This window comes from Ruditapes philippinarum, unplaced genomic scaffold (genome assembly GCF_026571515.1).
Source record: "Ruditapes philippinarum isolate M1 unplaced genomic scaffold, ASM2657151v2 ctg3002_1_1_1_1, whole genome shotgun sequence".
Taxonomy (NCBI): domain Eukaryota; kingdom Metazoa; phylum Mollusca; class Bivalvia; order Venerida; family Veneridae; genus Ruditapes; species Ruditapes philippinarum.
In genome coordinates, this window is record NW_026854098.1 from 460,331 (window position 1) to 476,484 (window position 16,154).

Here is a 16,154-nt window from a genome sequence, read left to right on the forward strand (position 1 = left end):
TCAATGCACAAGAAGACCTTGTTAAAGTTTTGGTTTACATAGTTTTCATTTTCAAAGTATTTTGTAATAGTATCAGTGATCGAGCTTTATATTACATAATATCATTATTAAACATCTATAATAAAAGTCTCTGGTAATATTCAAGACTTTATATATGTACGAATTTACGTGCAAAATTACGTGCCTGTTAGAATGACCTGGAGCATGCCGAAGCACGTGCGCTATTTAAATTGCAACAGTAATGTTGTGCCGTTGGTAATATCCATCGACCAATTCTTGTTTTTTTCGTTTTCGGACAAGACTGGTTTTCTTTATGGACAAACTTTAAATCAAACAGCACATATGATTGCAATATTGTAATATTCACTGTATTATTTTGTATAATATCTCTTGTTTTTAAGCTAATTTATTGCGTTAAGAAATTATTGTACATGTTGTATTTTTGTATGTTCTGCTCTTCATAATTGGAGGAAATAAAATAATCTACTCTAAACTGTTATAAAAGTTGTTTTTTTCTTTCAATGTGGTTAAAGCTATACAATAATTATCTATAATCCAAATCGATATTTTTTTCTAACATCCCGTTGCTCGTGCAGAAGGTTATATTCATACTTATCCGATCCAGAATCGGTCTGTCAACTGTCTTAGATGATGATTTCATTTAATTCATGTACAGAAAGTCACTAAGCCAGAACAGGTAACATGTGATTAAGATGTTATTTTTATTTGATAAACGATATGTCTTTCATTGTATATCAGAAATGTGACGACTTTAAAACAAACAAAAAATCATCTGACTTCATGTGATAATAAAATGAATAATGTAGTACAGATTTAAAAAAAAAAGTTTAATTTGCACAGGTTCGTTTATTCAGATACATGTATGAGGTAAAAGTGGTACCTTCAAATATACTGGACAAACCTTCTCCAACAGTAATTTTACAGCGCATTGAATTAAAATAATATACAGCAAAATTAATTTACATCTGATTTTGAAGTGTTCATTTTTTCAAACTGAAAGTATTATACACCAGACGATTCTAGGACATTTGCCCTAATCGCATCTTCTCTGCCCTTTCCGTATAGAATATTGATAATAGCCGAACATTCCGATTGACAATTGCCCCCGACCCCACCAGTTTAGATATTGACGTTGAAGTTTCCTTGTGTTTACAGTATCAATCTATTCGCAAGTAGACAACTTTTGATTTTTACTATGCGTTTTTATCAAATTCAATTAAAATATTTTGGATACTTAATCAAATGTGTATTTTTTGTTGTTGTTTAAAATACACATGGGTTTAAATTGTGATAATAGAATGTTGGCATTCTTATTATTTTCAGTGTTTTTTTGCTTGAAATTCATTTTAAATTGATACGGCAAATTCTAGCAACATTACATTAAGCCGTAAACAGTAGATGTAGAGATTTCACTGTTATAATGTGGAAAGTAATAATTATGATAATTATCAATGGATAAACTTGTTTGGAAAAGAGTCAACTCGGCCCTATACCAACTCGGCACGGGTCAACTCGGCCCACTTTACAAAAATATATATATAACGTTTTAAATTTGCTTTGCATGTTGTTAATTTAAATGAATAATAAGAAATATCTTATTATTATATAATTATACATTGTACTTCTTCTGAAATAAAGTATATTTAGAAAAAATAATATTTATCTGTCTTGCAGATTCAATAAAATTAATATAGATCTATATTCTAATAAAATGTGTTTCCTTAGATGCATTTTGTTTGTAAAGTAATATTTAAAAAAAATGAAACAAAATTGTGTTTACTTAATATCATAAGCTTCTAATTTAATCTTCCGTATTTATAAGCGCATTGATTGCTGCCGAAATTCATTTGCACGTGTCATACGTTTTTTTCTTCTATCAAATAGAAATTATCTAGTTAAAGTAATAAAGAACAGAACAGAAGTTAAATATGTAGAAATACAGTGAGATACGCAATCAGTTATCTTTACTCGTAATTCTACTGATAAGAAAAGCTTGTCTGCTGCTAGTTCGAAACTGCCAATCCTGTATCATAAATAATTACAATAATTACAATAAATAGTGTTAACAAAAACCTAAATATTAATAATTGAAAAGTGGGCCGAGTTGACCCGTGCCGAGTTGGAATAGGGCCGAGCTGACTCGGGGGCCGAGTACGTTTTAGGGCCGAGCTTACCCGGATTCAACTTGTTTTGCCTGTTCTAACAAAATTTTCAAATAATCGAAAAAGCGATAGACTAACACTTGTATTTCCTGTAAACCTGTTGCTTTCCCAGTACGCTAATCGCTGCTAGAATGTAAATATTTAGACTCAACCGAAAATATTTCTGTAAGTAAAGCAGTCTGAAATTGCAACACAGTTCTATTTTTATTCAGTTCAACCTTGAACTTCACGAAGATCTGAGAATGTCCATGTGGCTTACACAGTTTTTACCTATTTTCTCATATGTTTACTCATCAGATTTTCATATACGAAGGTTTATGTGTATAGGAAATTATAGACATTATAAAAGTTTAAATAATTTTAAAAGATAATGCCGAAAGGACGGAAAAAAGGTATGGGATATTGATAGGTACACAAATGGTAACAAGTTGTTGTCAGTGTATGGTGATTAGTCACGTGTGAGTTATATGTAACAATAACAGATGTTATTACGCACATATGTTGTATGGTTTCGATCACATATTATTTAAGTACTGATTTGTCTGTGAATAATTTTTAAATTGTGTTGTAAATAAAGAATCCTATGAAATCTATTTCCCGCCCGTACTGTCATAAAATTAGGCCAAGTTCAAAAACATGACTCGATCAGTCATGAAATTTGAAGTTTTAAACAATATTTTGTAGAAGATGCAATGAAACTTAATAAAAATGCCTGTATCATAAATTGTTTAAATAATATAAAATGTTTGAAATTTGTCTATCTATTCAAAAGCAGTCGTTGTTCTACATAACCTTAGCAATGTAAATTTTAGTGTTATCTACCTTATTTGACCCATTCACCTTTCTAATTATTTTGATGAAAATCACTATATTTATTGTCAGATTGTAAAATTTATGGACCATCAACAGGTGTAGATCCAGAATTTTTTTACCAGAGGGGTATACTAAAATCTTAAGCTGTTTTAAGTAACTTTGTTAGGAAACTGCATTCATTTATGATTTAAATGCTGTCCGTTTAGCTCAAAAGGTAGATCGTTGTGAACATGTGAACTTTTTTCAATGATCAAGTGGGAGATTTTTCTTCAAAAAGAGGGAGATTTTAGAATTTGCAATAAACAAGAAAGTTCTGATATCAAAAAGAGGGAGATTTCTTGAATTTGTGAAAATACTCCTTATTTTAAGAAAAATCTTTGAAAATATGGCTGCAGAAAGTGGGAGTCTCCCGCTAAAAGTGGGAGAGTGCACATGTATGGCGTTGGACTGTGAATCGAGTAGCCCGGCGGGTTTGATTCCCAGACGGTGCAGGTCAATTTCGTAGTGATTGATCATGAAATCTTTTCTACCGTCATTCACACTAGTACCTTTACCTTTTACCTTTGCTCTGGTATATTGGGGCGTATATAGAGAAGTTTCAGTTCCTTGCGAAAGTGAAGGCAACTAGTACTGGTAAACTGATTCACAGTCAGCTACCGTCATTCACACTAGTACCTTTACCTTAAATTACCTTTGCTCTGGTATATTAGGGCGTATATAGAGAAGTTTCAGTTCCTTGCGAAAGTGAAGGCAACTAGTACTGGTAAACTGCTTGACAGTCGTCCCAGGAATGATGCGGTGGCTGAAATGTGCTGTGGTAAATTCAATGTGGCTTACTGCCGTGATCTGGAAACTACCACCACTGCATTAATTTTGTTACAGATGTAATATAAAAAAAACATCCAGGGAGGGCAATCTTTAGAGAATATACAGACTTAAAAATAGACAATTAAATTTTATTATAAACTTAATTATAAAGTTCTTTACTCCTTAAGTGGCTAAAGGTTGTGAACTCAGAATGTAGATCTCGGTCAGGTTTAGATTCATGTACCTCAGATGTCTCAAGCTTTTATGTTTAATAGGCAAGATAGAAATTTTTGTTTTATAAGGATTTAGTTGATAACAATATATGTTATTTTACGTTTGTATATATCTAAAATTTTAATTTCTTTAATCCGGCCCTCCTCTCTGTTTTAACTGAAATATACATAGATGTTATTAAATGTTGACCAGTTCCAGTTGTATTGATAAAGAAGATATTTAATAGTGTATTGATACTCAAGAGACAACTGAAATACTGTTTAAGAGACTGAGGTGCAGAAAATGGCTACCTAAACGGCTTAACCATGAAAGTCTTAAGTTTCTTTGTTATTAATCTTTAGGTGGGCGAAAGTCTGCAGAGTCACGAGCGCCCAGTGATGAAGAATACGATACAGCAGACAATTGGAGTACAGCTAGTGTCCTTTCTGATGACCTATCTGGCAGTATTCCAGAGGATGGTAAGCGCGTAGTTTATTGCATTCAATATCTTCTATAGATGCAAATTAAGACCAATTTTTACTTTACAAAACATATATATGGCTAGAAAGTGTCAGATCTGTATTTTGTTCATTTTTTCCGTAATTGTTTTCATCTACTGGATTTTGGACCTTGGTTATGTCTTATTCTGTGACATTGGTCATTTTCAGTCAAAAATTATTTGTGAAATAAGGAACCTATATTCTAAATAACCTTGATATATACAGTTTAGCTCTGAAATGTTCATTTTTTATAGATCGTGAGAACGATGATGTTGATGAATCAAATGCACAGGAAAACTTTGAAGATAAATTAAAAGATGCAATAGATGGCCTCACACAAAAGAGGTAAGCTTATGAGAAGTCTTGCTTAATGCCAGGAATGACCCTTCTTCAAGATTGTGATATTTATATATACAATGTAGTCAGATTTTAGGGGTAAAAAGCAAAAGTATTGACATTCTATTTATTGTATATTTTCAAAGATATTTTTAGCCCCAAAAAAATCATTTGTAAACAATATTTAAGTTTAGATATGTGATGAGTTAAATATAATGAATACAAGGTGTGGCATTTGTTACCTTGTCATTTGGCAAGCTTAATAACATTTTTTCCAGAATGAGTATCAAAAAAGTATATTCATCAAATGAAAACGAATGTCAGATTCTTTTGAACACATGACCAAATTTATTGTAAATTTAAATAGAAAAAAATCTTAATGGTTATATGAAACAAAGAAAAGAAGAGAAATCAGTAATAGATTGTGAATCCTCAACATTTTATTTTCAGTGCTCAGGGACGAAAAAATTGCCTGGATGCAATTAATAAGGCATTTTCCAAGAAATATCTCTTTGACTTTTTACAAGATAGGTATGTAATTTTGTTATAACTTTTTAAACTTCACAATAAATATAACAGCTGACCTGGCTATCCAACTGCTACATGTTTACAAAAAACAAATTCATGGTTTTATTTGTGATACTGTTTGTGAGCAGCTGACCTGGCATTGAATAGAAAAGACAGGGCTAAATTTTTCACAGCTAAAAACAGAAAATGTTCATTACCCGTTATATAGGATAAGGGTTGACTAACATCCTTACCATGCTTAGTTTTAAAAAAATGATCCATCTTCAGAGCTTTAGTTTATTCTCTTTTTTGTACAGGGTAGAGTTCAGCTTCTGTAACTGATAATTTGACTGTCTTGCATGTATCTAAGCAGTTTTAAATCTCACAAGGGAGGTAAATTTCTTTTATGTTGCAAGATACACACCTGCATGCCACTCCCATGGAAAAGTTTACAAGATTATTTATCTAAGTTAAAATTAGGAAAACTGGAGCACTTGTTCATGTTATCAAATCCTTTGCAGATGGTATTATTGAAATTTGACCTTCAACTGATAATGATGTACTTAAAAAAACTACATATATTATCTATGGGAGTAGTAAAAGAGAAATGACAGAATGTCACCTTAGTGCAGTAACTGGTTAACTAACTCCTTATATAATTTAATAGTTTTTCTGAAAATTTTGCTTATGAAAAAAAAATGTTTTAGATTATTAATTATCAGAAAACTTTTTTTCTTATTTATATGTTATGCTTAATATTAAAGAAGCAATGATATGTATAAAAAGATGTTTTCCGTTTACAGGAAAATAACTGTCTCTGATGCTGTGATACGTTGTTTAAAGAAGGGGAAAGGTGATGAGCAGGCACTAGCCGCTAAATGTATAACAATGTTGTGTATACAACTAGGACAGGACGCTGATGAGATCATGACAGATGTCCGGCCCGTCCTAGTAGCACTACTGTCTGATAACTCTGCCAATGTGAAGGCAAGAGGACAGGTCAGTTACAGTAATGTTTATTAAACTGTTTAGCTGTTGTTGAGATTAAATGCTGCCAATTTAAACAGTATGGGGAATAATTATTCTTAATACCCTGGTAGTTTTCCAGAGGTAATTTAAAAAAAAAGAAAATTGATTAATAAAAGATTGTGTTGAATCACTGAAATTACACTTGCACACTCACTTAATTTACCAGAGGGAGATGCACTTTGTATGTCTGATTTTCAAAAAAAAAACCCACTTAGTTTATTAGTTTCAAGCATTTTTTGGTTTATATATATTAAAATTGCCAATTTTTAGATGATCTTAAACAGGTGAGCAATTTACACTTGTTAATTTGATGACATAAGTGTATGAAGTTTAATGCAATCTTTTTCAAATTTTCATTGAATTTTTTTTATTTACAATACATTTTATATGTATTTTCAGTGTGCTATTGCAGTTGCTATGTGCACATTCATTACTTGTGTGGAGATAGAGGTAAGTTCAGTGCTATGTTTTTATTGTAGTTGAACAAGAATTGCAGTTTAGTTTAAACATATTTAAGCTCAATTGCGCAACAAGCTCTTTCAATTTATATTAATCACTTTCGAGGCTGCTTCCTGGAATCAACCAGTGAATATGTCATATATAGAAACATGTTAGTGACCCGAGTAGGGCTCAAACCCATGATCCCTGGGTAACGATGCAGACACCTTAACCACTAGACCACTGCTCCCCTAAATAGACACAGATTAAAAAAGATCGGCGTATCCCGTAAGGACTGGATTTTACCCTGCTATGAATCTTCTGGGATAAAATTGTTAATTATGTGCCCAGATGTTTCAGTTTGCCATCATAATTGAAATGTCCTTAAAGGCTCATTATGCCTCAGAAATAAAAAAAACATTTTAATTCTTAAGAAAGGGCAAAAATGAGTTTTATAACTTTTAAAAAATGGTTTTAAGAGCATGTTAAATGGTTTACACATGAAGAAAGTAGAGCTGAATGTGAAATTATTTCTCATGAAATTAGCAAAATGTAAACAAAGTTGTATTTTTACTTCCATACAATATACTAAATCACTTTATCATTACTAATTGCCAAAAGACAACAGAAGCAAAAGGTGGTTCAGGAAATTGGCGGATGAATGGCATTGTTGGCACTAATAAATGCATTTCTTGGCCATAATGGGCCTTTAATATCAACAAGAATCCATATGTGAATTCTAAGATGATAACATTGATTGAAGAGACTTTATCATATGAAAATTAAAGTTGATTCTTTGTAGAAAATTTTTCTTTACTTGTGTCATTCCTTTGCTTTTTATGAAAGATCACAATATAGACACAAACAAATTATAGAGAGCTCGACATGTCCTTTTACAGAAGACATTTCTCAGCAAAGTCTGATTTCATTTGGTGAACACTTTAACATTTGAGAACAAAATTTATGTTCATAAATGTTATGTAAAAATGAGATTTTAAAAAGCGAACAGTAAATAATTATTCATTTCTTTTACACAGGATGTTATAAGTGTGATGGAATCATTAGAGAATATATTCAAACAGTCTTTCAAGAAAGGAGATAAATCTATACCAAATCACAATCCTGATACATGCCATCTACATGCTAGCGCCCTTACAGCCTGGGGTCTTCTATTGTCTATAGCACCACAGTGGATCATAGATAAACTAGTTCTCAAGTAAGTTGGTTGTAAAGCATAGTACTATTACTAAAGTAAATATAAAACTACTTCGATTCTTGGTTTAATACTAAACTTAGTTTAATACTAAACTTGGTTAACTATTATTGTGTTTTCTTTTAGCTAGAAACATACAGAACCTGTTTAAACAGGTAAATTTGAAAACCCCTTTGTCTATATCATTGAGTCATAAATTTTTTTTACTGATTATATGGTCCACTATGAATACATAAGAGGATATTTGTTTGCTCTTGTGTAAGATGAATTTATGAATTTAATTTTATTTCATCAAGTGAGCTTTAAAAACAGTATTGTCACAAGTGGTGTAGTCATGAGTGAGAATACTGTTTTTAAACATCACGAGATGAAATAAAATAACATCTTGCACAAACCAACAAAAAAAAAAAATTATTTTATGCTTGAATACCATTTTAAATGAAATTTCCTAGATATTAACTGGAATATCAAAATATGTTTTCCAGACTTGTAGCCCTCAATTTCAGACGAATTTCTCATTAATGCACTGGATAGAGATTTTTGATAACATGTAACAATGATAAAATAAACAAGATATTAATAGTCAGGGAGATAATTTGTCCAGCTTTAAATTTGAAACACAGTAATATTCATGGTAGCTTGTTGCCTACATATCTTTGTTATATTTTTTTCCTTTATTTCAGATATTTGACAAAACTGCCAGATATATTAGAAAGTCAGGATGTTGAACTTCGTATAGTTTCCGGGGAAACCATTGCCCTCTTCTATGAACTGGGTCGTGAAGAAGATGAGGTGAGACTTACTGCGGTATATTGTTAGAAACATGATTTTCCAATCATACTTCAGTAATGTGTTGTTTCTGTTCTATCAGATCTTAAGGTTGTCTCGGGTAAATCTGTCCATCATATAATCTACCTCTGCACAATCTTTGTACAGATATGTATGTATGTATATATAGACCCGTGTTTTAGTCCCAACTGTGGTGTGCCAATTTTCGTGAGATTTTTCTATGTATAATTTCCCTCTCATGACTTTCTTTCACATATTTTATGAGAAACTGTCCAACTGAAAAAAATGGCACCCAGTTGGTTTAACTATAGCTAAGAATTTATTGCGACTTTACTAGTTATTGTGACAAGGTACTACATTATTGAGATTGGTAAAATTTAGAGACATCTATATATTACAGGAGTTTGAAAGTGATGCAATGGTAAACCTATGTGAAACTTTACGGAGACTTTCCACAGAGTCTCATAAATACTGGGCAAAACGGGACAGAAGACAACAGAAATCTAGCTTTAGAGATATCCTCAGAGCTGTTCAGGTATACAAACATTTTCAGTACTTATATAGTACAATATATATAGACTACTGCTTCATTTAGATGCATTGAAATATGACACACTATATTACGTCTACATTCAAGAAATACACTGGGATGTAAGCTTACAGGTAGCTTACAGACTGTCAGTGGCTCTATGTAAGTGCCCATTGATGCCTGAAATAATGTACAGAAGAGCCCGTGAGCTCTCCCGGCACCAGTAAAGCTGGAAAGTCGCCATATGACCTATTTTGTGTTGGTATGATGAAAAACTCTACAAAAAAAATAGTGGCAGTGAGACTTAAAATAAAACTTGTCTTGTTTTACTGAAGCATGCTATGTACAATAAGAACACTTGGTTTCCTCCGATGATGACTTCACAGACCTGTACTGAATGTAAATAGAAGAAACATTAACCTTACCTCTGAGGATGGAAACTGAGTGCTTTGTTACTGAATAAATATAGATCAAAATAATTCCTATAGATATTTCTAGCTATGTGCTGTATTGTAAATATCCAATGATTTCATTGAATGCATATGGATTGGGGGGGGGGAACTTGTGTCAGGCAGAACTTATCTTACAACTTATACTGATAGATTATTTTTTGGTGGTTTTGTTAAATTTGGCAGAAAACTTCTATTCAATTGCTAACTTGATGCCTAAAACTGATAAGGGCAGATTTATATTAAAAGCATGTCCATATATTAAACAGTTATCCATTGGATTGCATATTAAATTTATTTAAGCTTTCATAGGTAGGTATTAATGCATGTACAGGTGAATAACATAAATTGTTTGCAAGGCAGCCAGGATCTAAATTTAACAGTAAATAAACACTTCATGTATTATTCTTTACTTCTGATATATTTGAGTACTAGGTGTATTGGTGCAAGTATCCTTGTCTAAGGGTGGAAAAAATATATTTTAGGTCAGTAAATGTTATATAAACTATGGTTCATGCTTTTCTGTTTGTTTTTTTTAAGGAGGGTGAAGCTCCGGAGATGAATGTAAAATTTGCCTCAGAATCTCTAGAAATATTTTCATGGGTGAAAAAAATGCAATATTCTGCTTTCTGCCATGCTCTTACCTCGGGTATGAATCAACATCTTCAGGTAATCACGTTTTACATATCTTATTTCAGAACTTCCATTAGTGAAATTTTTGTTGTCATTTACTCCTGATTTTGGCTTGTGAGTTCCAAAATATAATGCTTTTTCTTCTTTACCTATATAATGTACTTCCAATATCAGACATTTTGCAGTCTCTGACCTCCAAATTTTGGACTGTATTTCTTCATTCATTACAATATTATACTTGTACTGAAAAATATATTCTTTTAGTGAATAAGCTGATAGGAATGACCTAGTAGTTTAATGTCAGTGTTCTTTGTAAGTTGGTAAGTCATTCAGTTTGGTTAGTAGTTGTAAGTCATTCAGTTTGGTTAGTAGTTGTAAGTCATTCAGTTTGGTTAGTAGTTGTAAGTCATTCAGTTTGGTTAGTAGTTGAAAGTCATTCAGTTTGGTAAGTAGTTGTAAGTCATTCAGTTTGGTTAGTAGTTGTAAGTCATTCAGTTTGGATATTGAATGAGTGTAAGTTGAATACTGAATTATTGAATAAAATTATTTTATACCAGCCTCTGGCGAGCAAAATATCATTTTATACAAGTTCAATAAATAAGAAACAAACCAAATTAAATTATTTAAGAAGTAAAGTCATGAAAATCTTTAAAATACAATTCTTTCACACCTTTCTCACTGTGTTTTGTTAAGAATGTTGAACATCAATGCAGGAAATTGCAAATACACATGTTTATACAGTGTACTTACCGGTTGTTTTTATAAGAAATTCTAGTGTTCAATGAGGAGTGTTAACAGATAAAATTCAATTAACCAATAAGTAGCCTGTCTGAATAAAGGTTAGTTTTCATTGGTCGATATAATCACAGTTTCCTCTCATGATGACCTTACAGACCTGTACTGAATGTAAAAGGAAAGAACAAAAATAAAATTCTGATGGATGGAAACTGATGATCTTGTATTGAACATGGCAGTCAAGTTAGACTTGTTGTTTAAGCAAAAAACAGATTAGACTTTTAAAGAGTGGAATGAGGATGATTTACCTCTGTCTCAACTTTTTATCATTATCAAATTGATAATTTTGCTGATATTGCTTTATTGTATAGAAAAAAATTGATGAATTCAATGTGATCACCTTTCAATCTTGTGTATTATGTTACAGTGGAACCCTCTAGTGAGAGAAGTGTTTGGTCTCGGAAGTCCATTGTTACCAACCAGTGTTGCCAGTAATAAACCAACCAAATGGGAAAGGGTAGGTTATTTTAGCAGCATGGCAACCAACATAGTGGTTTTGCGACCAGCATGGATCCAGACCAGCCTGCACAGTCCGATCAGGATTCATGCTGTTTGCTTACCAACTCTATTACAAGTGGAGAAACTGACAGCGAACAGCATGGATCCTGATCAGACTGTGCGGATGCACAGGCTGGTCTGGATCCATACTGGTTGCAGATGCACTATGCTGGTTTTGTTGTGACGTGGCTCATTTTAATTTGCCTCATTTTATTCTTTTGTAATAAAAAAAATTGGATAGAATAAGGGGACATAGTATCTGACAGTCATTCAGTGAATTTGAATTTAATTTGGAACATTGAATTAATGTCAGTCATGTGAGGTATGTTGTTTACTTTGTTAATTTCTGGTTCTTCCCCAGTGTGTGCTGAAGACTGATGTCATTCATGATTGGTTATCTTTGAGTCTTTCATCACTATTTTAACCTTTAAGTGGGCAATCTATGACCTTGACATTGAATAATTCATAAGCAAACTCAGAATATGAATTTTGATGTGGATCTCAATTTGCATGAATATCAGTTAAGTCTTGTTATTATTGATACAAAATGTATTGAAGTACAGTCTTGTTAATCAGATTATTTGGACTTCAGGGTTCTAGCCAGATTGATTTCTAAACTGTCATAGTAAATTTTGTGTAATATGTTTGCCAAGCTTTAAATTGGTCACTGCCCATTGTTATCTTAAGGCCGTTAAATATTTAATGGCTAGATTTAGCAGGCAGCAGTATAGAGTCTTGTGACATGAGCAACCAAAAGGTTGAATATATACTGTAATCACCTATGTTTTGAAAATCTGTAAATTGAGTTTAATTGTGTATGGTACTTTTAAAGGAGAGCAAATTTTATTTCATATTTCTCATCGTAACAGTGCAAGAAAGAACCACTTGATACATTCACTGTGTTCTGTGTAATATGAATTGGTATATATTATTTGATTTCAGGCACAGTTCAATGCTGCTGCATTTAAGGCACGGACAAAAGCTCGTGCAAAATATCGTGACAAGCGTTCAGTGACGATGAATGGATCAGAGTGAAATTAGTCACCTTTTTTTCCGTCTGCTGTTAAAAAAAGTTGTTGTGTGAACTTAACTAACAGTTATATTTATTATTTATTTTTTATTGGAGTGTGGATGGATTTGATACATTTGCATGCTGACTGAAGATTGTGTGCCCTAAAACTGATATTGTATCAAATACAAGAGTGAAATAGACACAGTAGTAATTGTTACATATGTTAATGTTTTGCCTCATTGCCTGTGCTGTAGAGTCTACTGATCACTGAAGACAATATGTTAGTTCAATCCCTATATCCTATTAAGAGTAAAGCTAGAGCTACATTAATTTTAAGCATGTATTGCCTGATTTAATCAAATGGACTTGGCCAGTTTTGAATTTGGAAGAGTCCATGAATAGTTGAAGGATTTCAATATCAAAATTCTAAAATGGTTTTGCCAACAGACCTTACTGCCAATATACAGTCTACTTTGACTATGTGCTCCAAGTTTTTATGACCTTTCAATATATCAACTACCTGCTATATATGTTCTAGAGATATCTGAACATTGCCAGTATTGACACCCATTGATTCTTCCTTGTAGTAAATCAACCTATGTTTCATTTTCATGTACTTTGATAAAGATTTTCTTTACAACATTTAAATATTTTTTCACTCGTGTCAACTTAAATTTATCAACTGACAGATTGTCTTGAGCGGTCGGTTAATTAATGTATAGTTGATAACCATGACGGTTTCTCATTGTTTAAAGAGGTGGAAGCCATTTTTGATGTTTTACCAATATTATAGTCATTTGTTTACTTGTTCTTATTCAGGTATGGAAATTTATATACACCAAGCATTTTTACATGATGATTTTTCATATATTTTTCCTTCAGAATTTTGTGAAATCATTTATTTTCCCCCAAGTCTCAAAATCCAGATGTCAGTTTTGACTATACTGGTATGCATTACACATAGTAATTGAATAATTCTTTAGTGTTAATAATTTTCATGTTTAGATATTTCGTCGGCGTATAAAACACATGGTCATACAATAGTATAATGTTAATAAAAACAACTTTTGTTAATGGTGTATATGTGAAAGTAAGAGTTGAAAATGTGTACTCTACAAAGACGTCATCATATTTATTTTTAATTTGATTATATGTTATGTACTTTAATATCTAGATTGAAAAATAATGATAATTTATTGCCACAAATCAAAAGGTTTAGGAATAAAAGATTGAAAAACTTAATAAATTTTGCCCCAATTAAAGAAATAAATACTGAAGTGTGTACATGTATAAATATGTAAGGTGTCTTTGATGTATTTTAATGACCAGCTGATGCAATTTTAATACCTTTATGCATTAATTATATATTTCAATGGGTTTTAGATTTTAAGCCAAAAACATATATTTTTTGTTTATATGTATAGGTGTGAATTAAGTGATTTGAACAAAATATTTACAGTGTTATTACATACATGTCTTAATTATAAAATGTATATCAATAAAATGTCTTAAAATTTGGATAATCGATTTAAAAAAACTGCAAAATTTGGATTATTCCCAAAAACATAGAGTAAAATGTGGATAATGACTAAAAAAATGTGTGAAAGTTGGATAAATAATGAAAAATGCCTCAAATTTGGATATTTGATAAAAGTGTAAAATTTAGGTTCTTGTTTTAAAAGTCTTAGATTTGAATAATTGATAAAATTTGAATGCTTAGTATATAAATCTTATTTGTTGTATCAATTTGTTTTGCATGTTAACTTGAAGCGCCTGAATATCTTTTTAAATGGAAACTAGGGTATTATACTTTTCCTATCACCACAAAGCCTTTATGACTCATTTCATATTTCAAAAGGTTCAGTGCAAAAAGGTCATATCAGATACAGTTTAGTACCAAAACCTGAATTTTCCACGTTATATTTATTTGAGCCGCGTCACGACAAAACCAACATAGTGCGTTTGCGACCAGCATAGATCCAGACCAGCCTGCGCATCCGCGCAGTCTGATCAGGATCCATGCTGATGCGGCTCATTTGTTGTATAAGAGATGGTAGTTTGTTTGAATGGCTAAGTAAATAGTATGGAAATTGCCAGACAGCAAGATCTCAGTTCTGTGATGATTTTTGTGAAAGAATTATCCTTATTTGACTGATAAAATATCTCTGTGATGAAAGTTCATTCCTGTCTAATACCATATTTGATTATATGAAGCTATTTATTAAAGCAGCATGTCTCCAAATTCATGCTAATTTTCGTTAAAATTTTGAAAATATATTTATGTAGAGTAATGTGATTTGAACAAATAAAAAAGTAATAAAGACATTGCAAACAGCACTTACAGTCCATGTAAATTAACAGAAGAGTTAAAAAACATGCATATATACCCTTTACAGTGTCATTCATGTTGTAAAATTATGTTGATGAAAACCACAAAATCAATTGTTAATCGTACATAACATGTAAATTGATACTTAAATCTTGGATCTTTTTACTTTTCTTAAAATCATGGTAGATTTTTCTCAAGTAATATTTTTTGATATATTTTGGCTCATCTGGAGGTATGCAGCTTTAAAAGAGTTCTAAACCTTAAAATGAAATTGTTCCTCATATTTTTCCTGTTTTATAATGATAAAAAGCTCTTTATTCCATACCTTTCAGTTACTTGCTGAAATAAAACTCTAGATAGAATTTGCCTGGCTAATGTTTTTTGTTAATTGTTATGTTTATATATATTCTTTAATTGAAAATTATTTCAAGAATTAGATTTGAAACTTTTAAAATAAATAAATTTTAAATCAAAAGTAATTTTGACAAATTGATTTGAGAATGACATTATTATCAAATTTTGTTTCTGCAAGATTTACAAATGGTGGTTCAAGTTAAGAACAGTAATTCCACTGAATGTAATTCTTTTTATATCTTTTTTTTTTAGCTCACCTGTCACAAAGTGACAGGGTGAGCTTTTGTGATCGCTTTTCGTCCGGCGTCCGTCCGTCCGGCGTCCGTCCGTCGTCCGTCCGTAAACTTTTGCTTTAAATGACATCTCCTCATAAACCACTGAGCCAATTTCATCCAAACTTCACAGGAATGTTCCTTTGGTGGTCACCTTTAAAAATTGTTCAAAGAATTTAATTCCATGCAGAACTCTGGTTGCCATGGCAACCAAAAGAAAAATCTTTAAATATCTTCTTTTAAACAACCCTAAGAGCTAGAGCTTAGATATTTGGCATGAAACATCTTCTAATGAGTGTCTACCAAGTTTGTTCAAATAAAAGCCCTGGGGTCAAAATTGGCCCCGCCCCGGGGGGGTCATTGATTTTCCCTATATGCATATAGTAAAAACTTAAAAAATCTTCTTTTAAAGAACTGTAAGAGCTAGAGCTAAGATATTTGGCATGGAACATCTT

At 31.7% G+C, this 16,154-nt stretch overlaps 1 protein-coding gene across 1 annotated transcript; it reads left to right on the plus strand.

Annotated features, from left to right (window-relative positions):
- Positions 1–2,382: 2,382 nt before the first annotated feature.
- On the plus strand, positions 2,383–14,996 carry LOC132738943 (interferon-related developmental regulator 2-like). Its single transcript, XM_060726569.1, has 12 exons — positions 2,383–2,575; positions 4,379–4,495; positions 4,771–4,861; positions 5,303–5,383; positions 6,163–6,358; positions 6,788–6,838; positions 7,864–8,042; positions 8,723–8,831; positions 9,229–9,363; positions 10,347–10,475; positions 11,602–11,691; positions 12,675–14,996. The coding sequence occupies exons 1-12, from the start codon at positions 2,554–2,556 to the stop codon at positions 12,765–12,767; spliced, it is 1,293 nt and encodes a 430-aa protein (XP_060582552.1). The 5' UTR covers positions 2,383–2,553; the 3' UTR covers positions 12,768–14,996.
- Positions 14,997–16,154: the final 1,158 nt, after the last annotated feature.

Excerpts from the sequence above, each read along its gene's own strand:
- LOC132738943 (XM_060726569.1), top strand. The coding sequence starts at position 2,554 with ATGCCGAAAGGACGGAAAAAAG. Across the intron at positions 4,862-5,302 it reads GATGGCCTCACACAAAAGAG|TGCTCAGGGACGAAAAAATT; the intron begins GTAAGCTTATGA and ends TTTTATTTTCAG. Across the intron at positions 11,692-12,674 it reads AACCAACCAAATGGGAAAGG|GCACAGTTCAATGCTGCTGC; the intron begins GTAGGTTATTTT and ends ATTTGATTTCAG.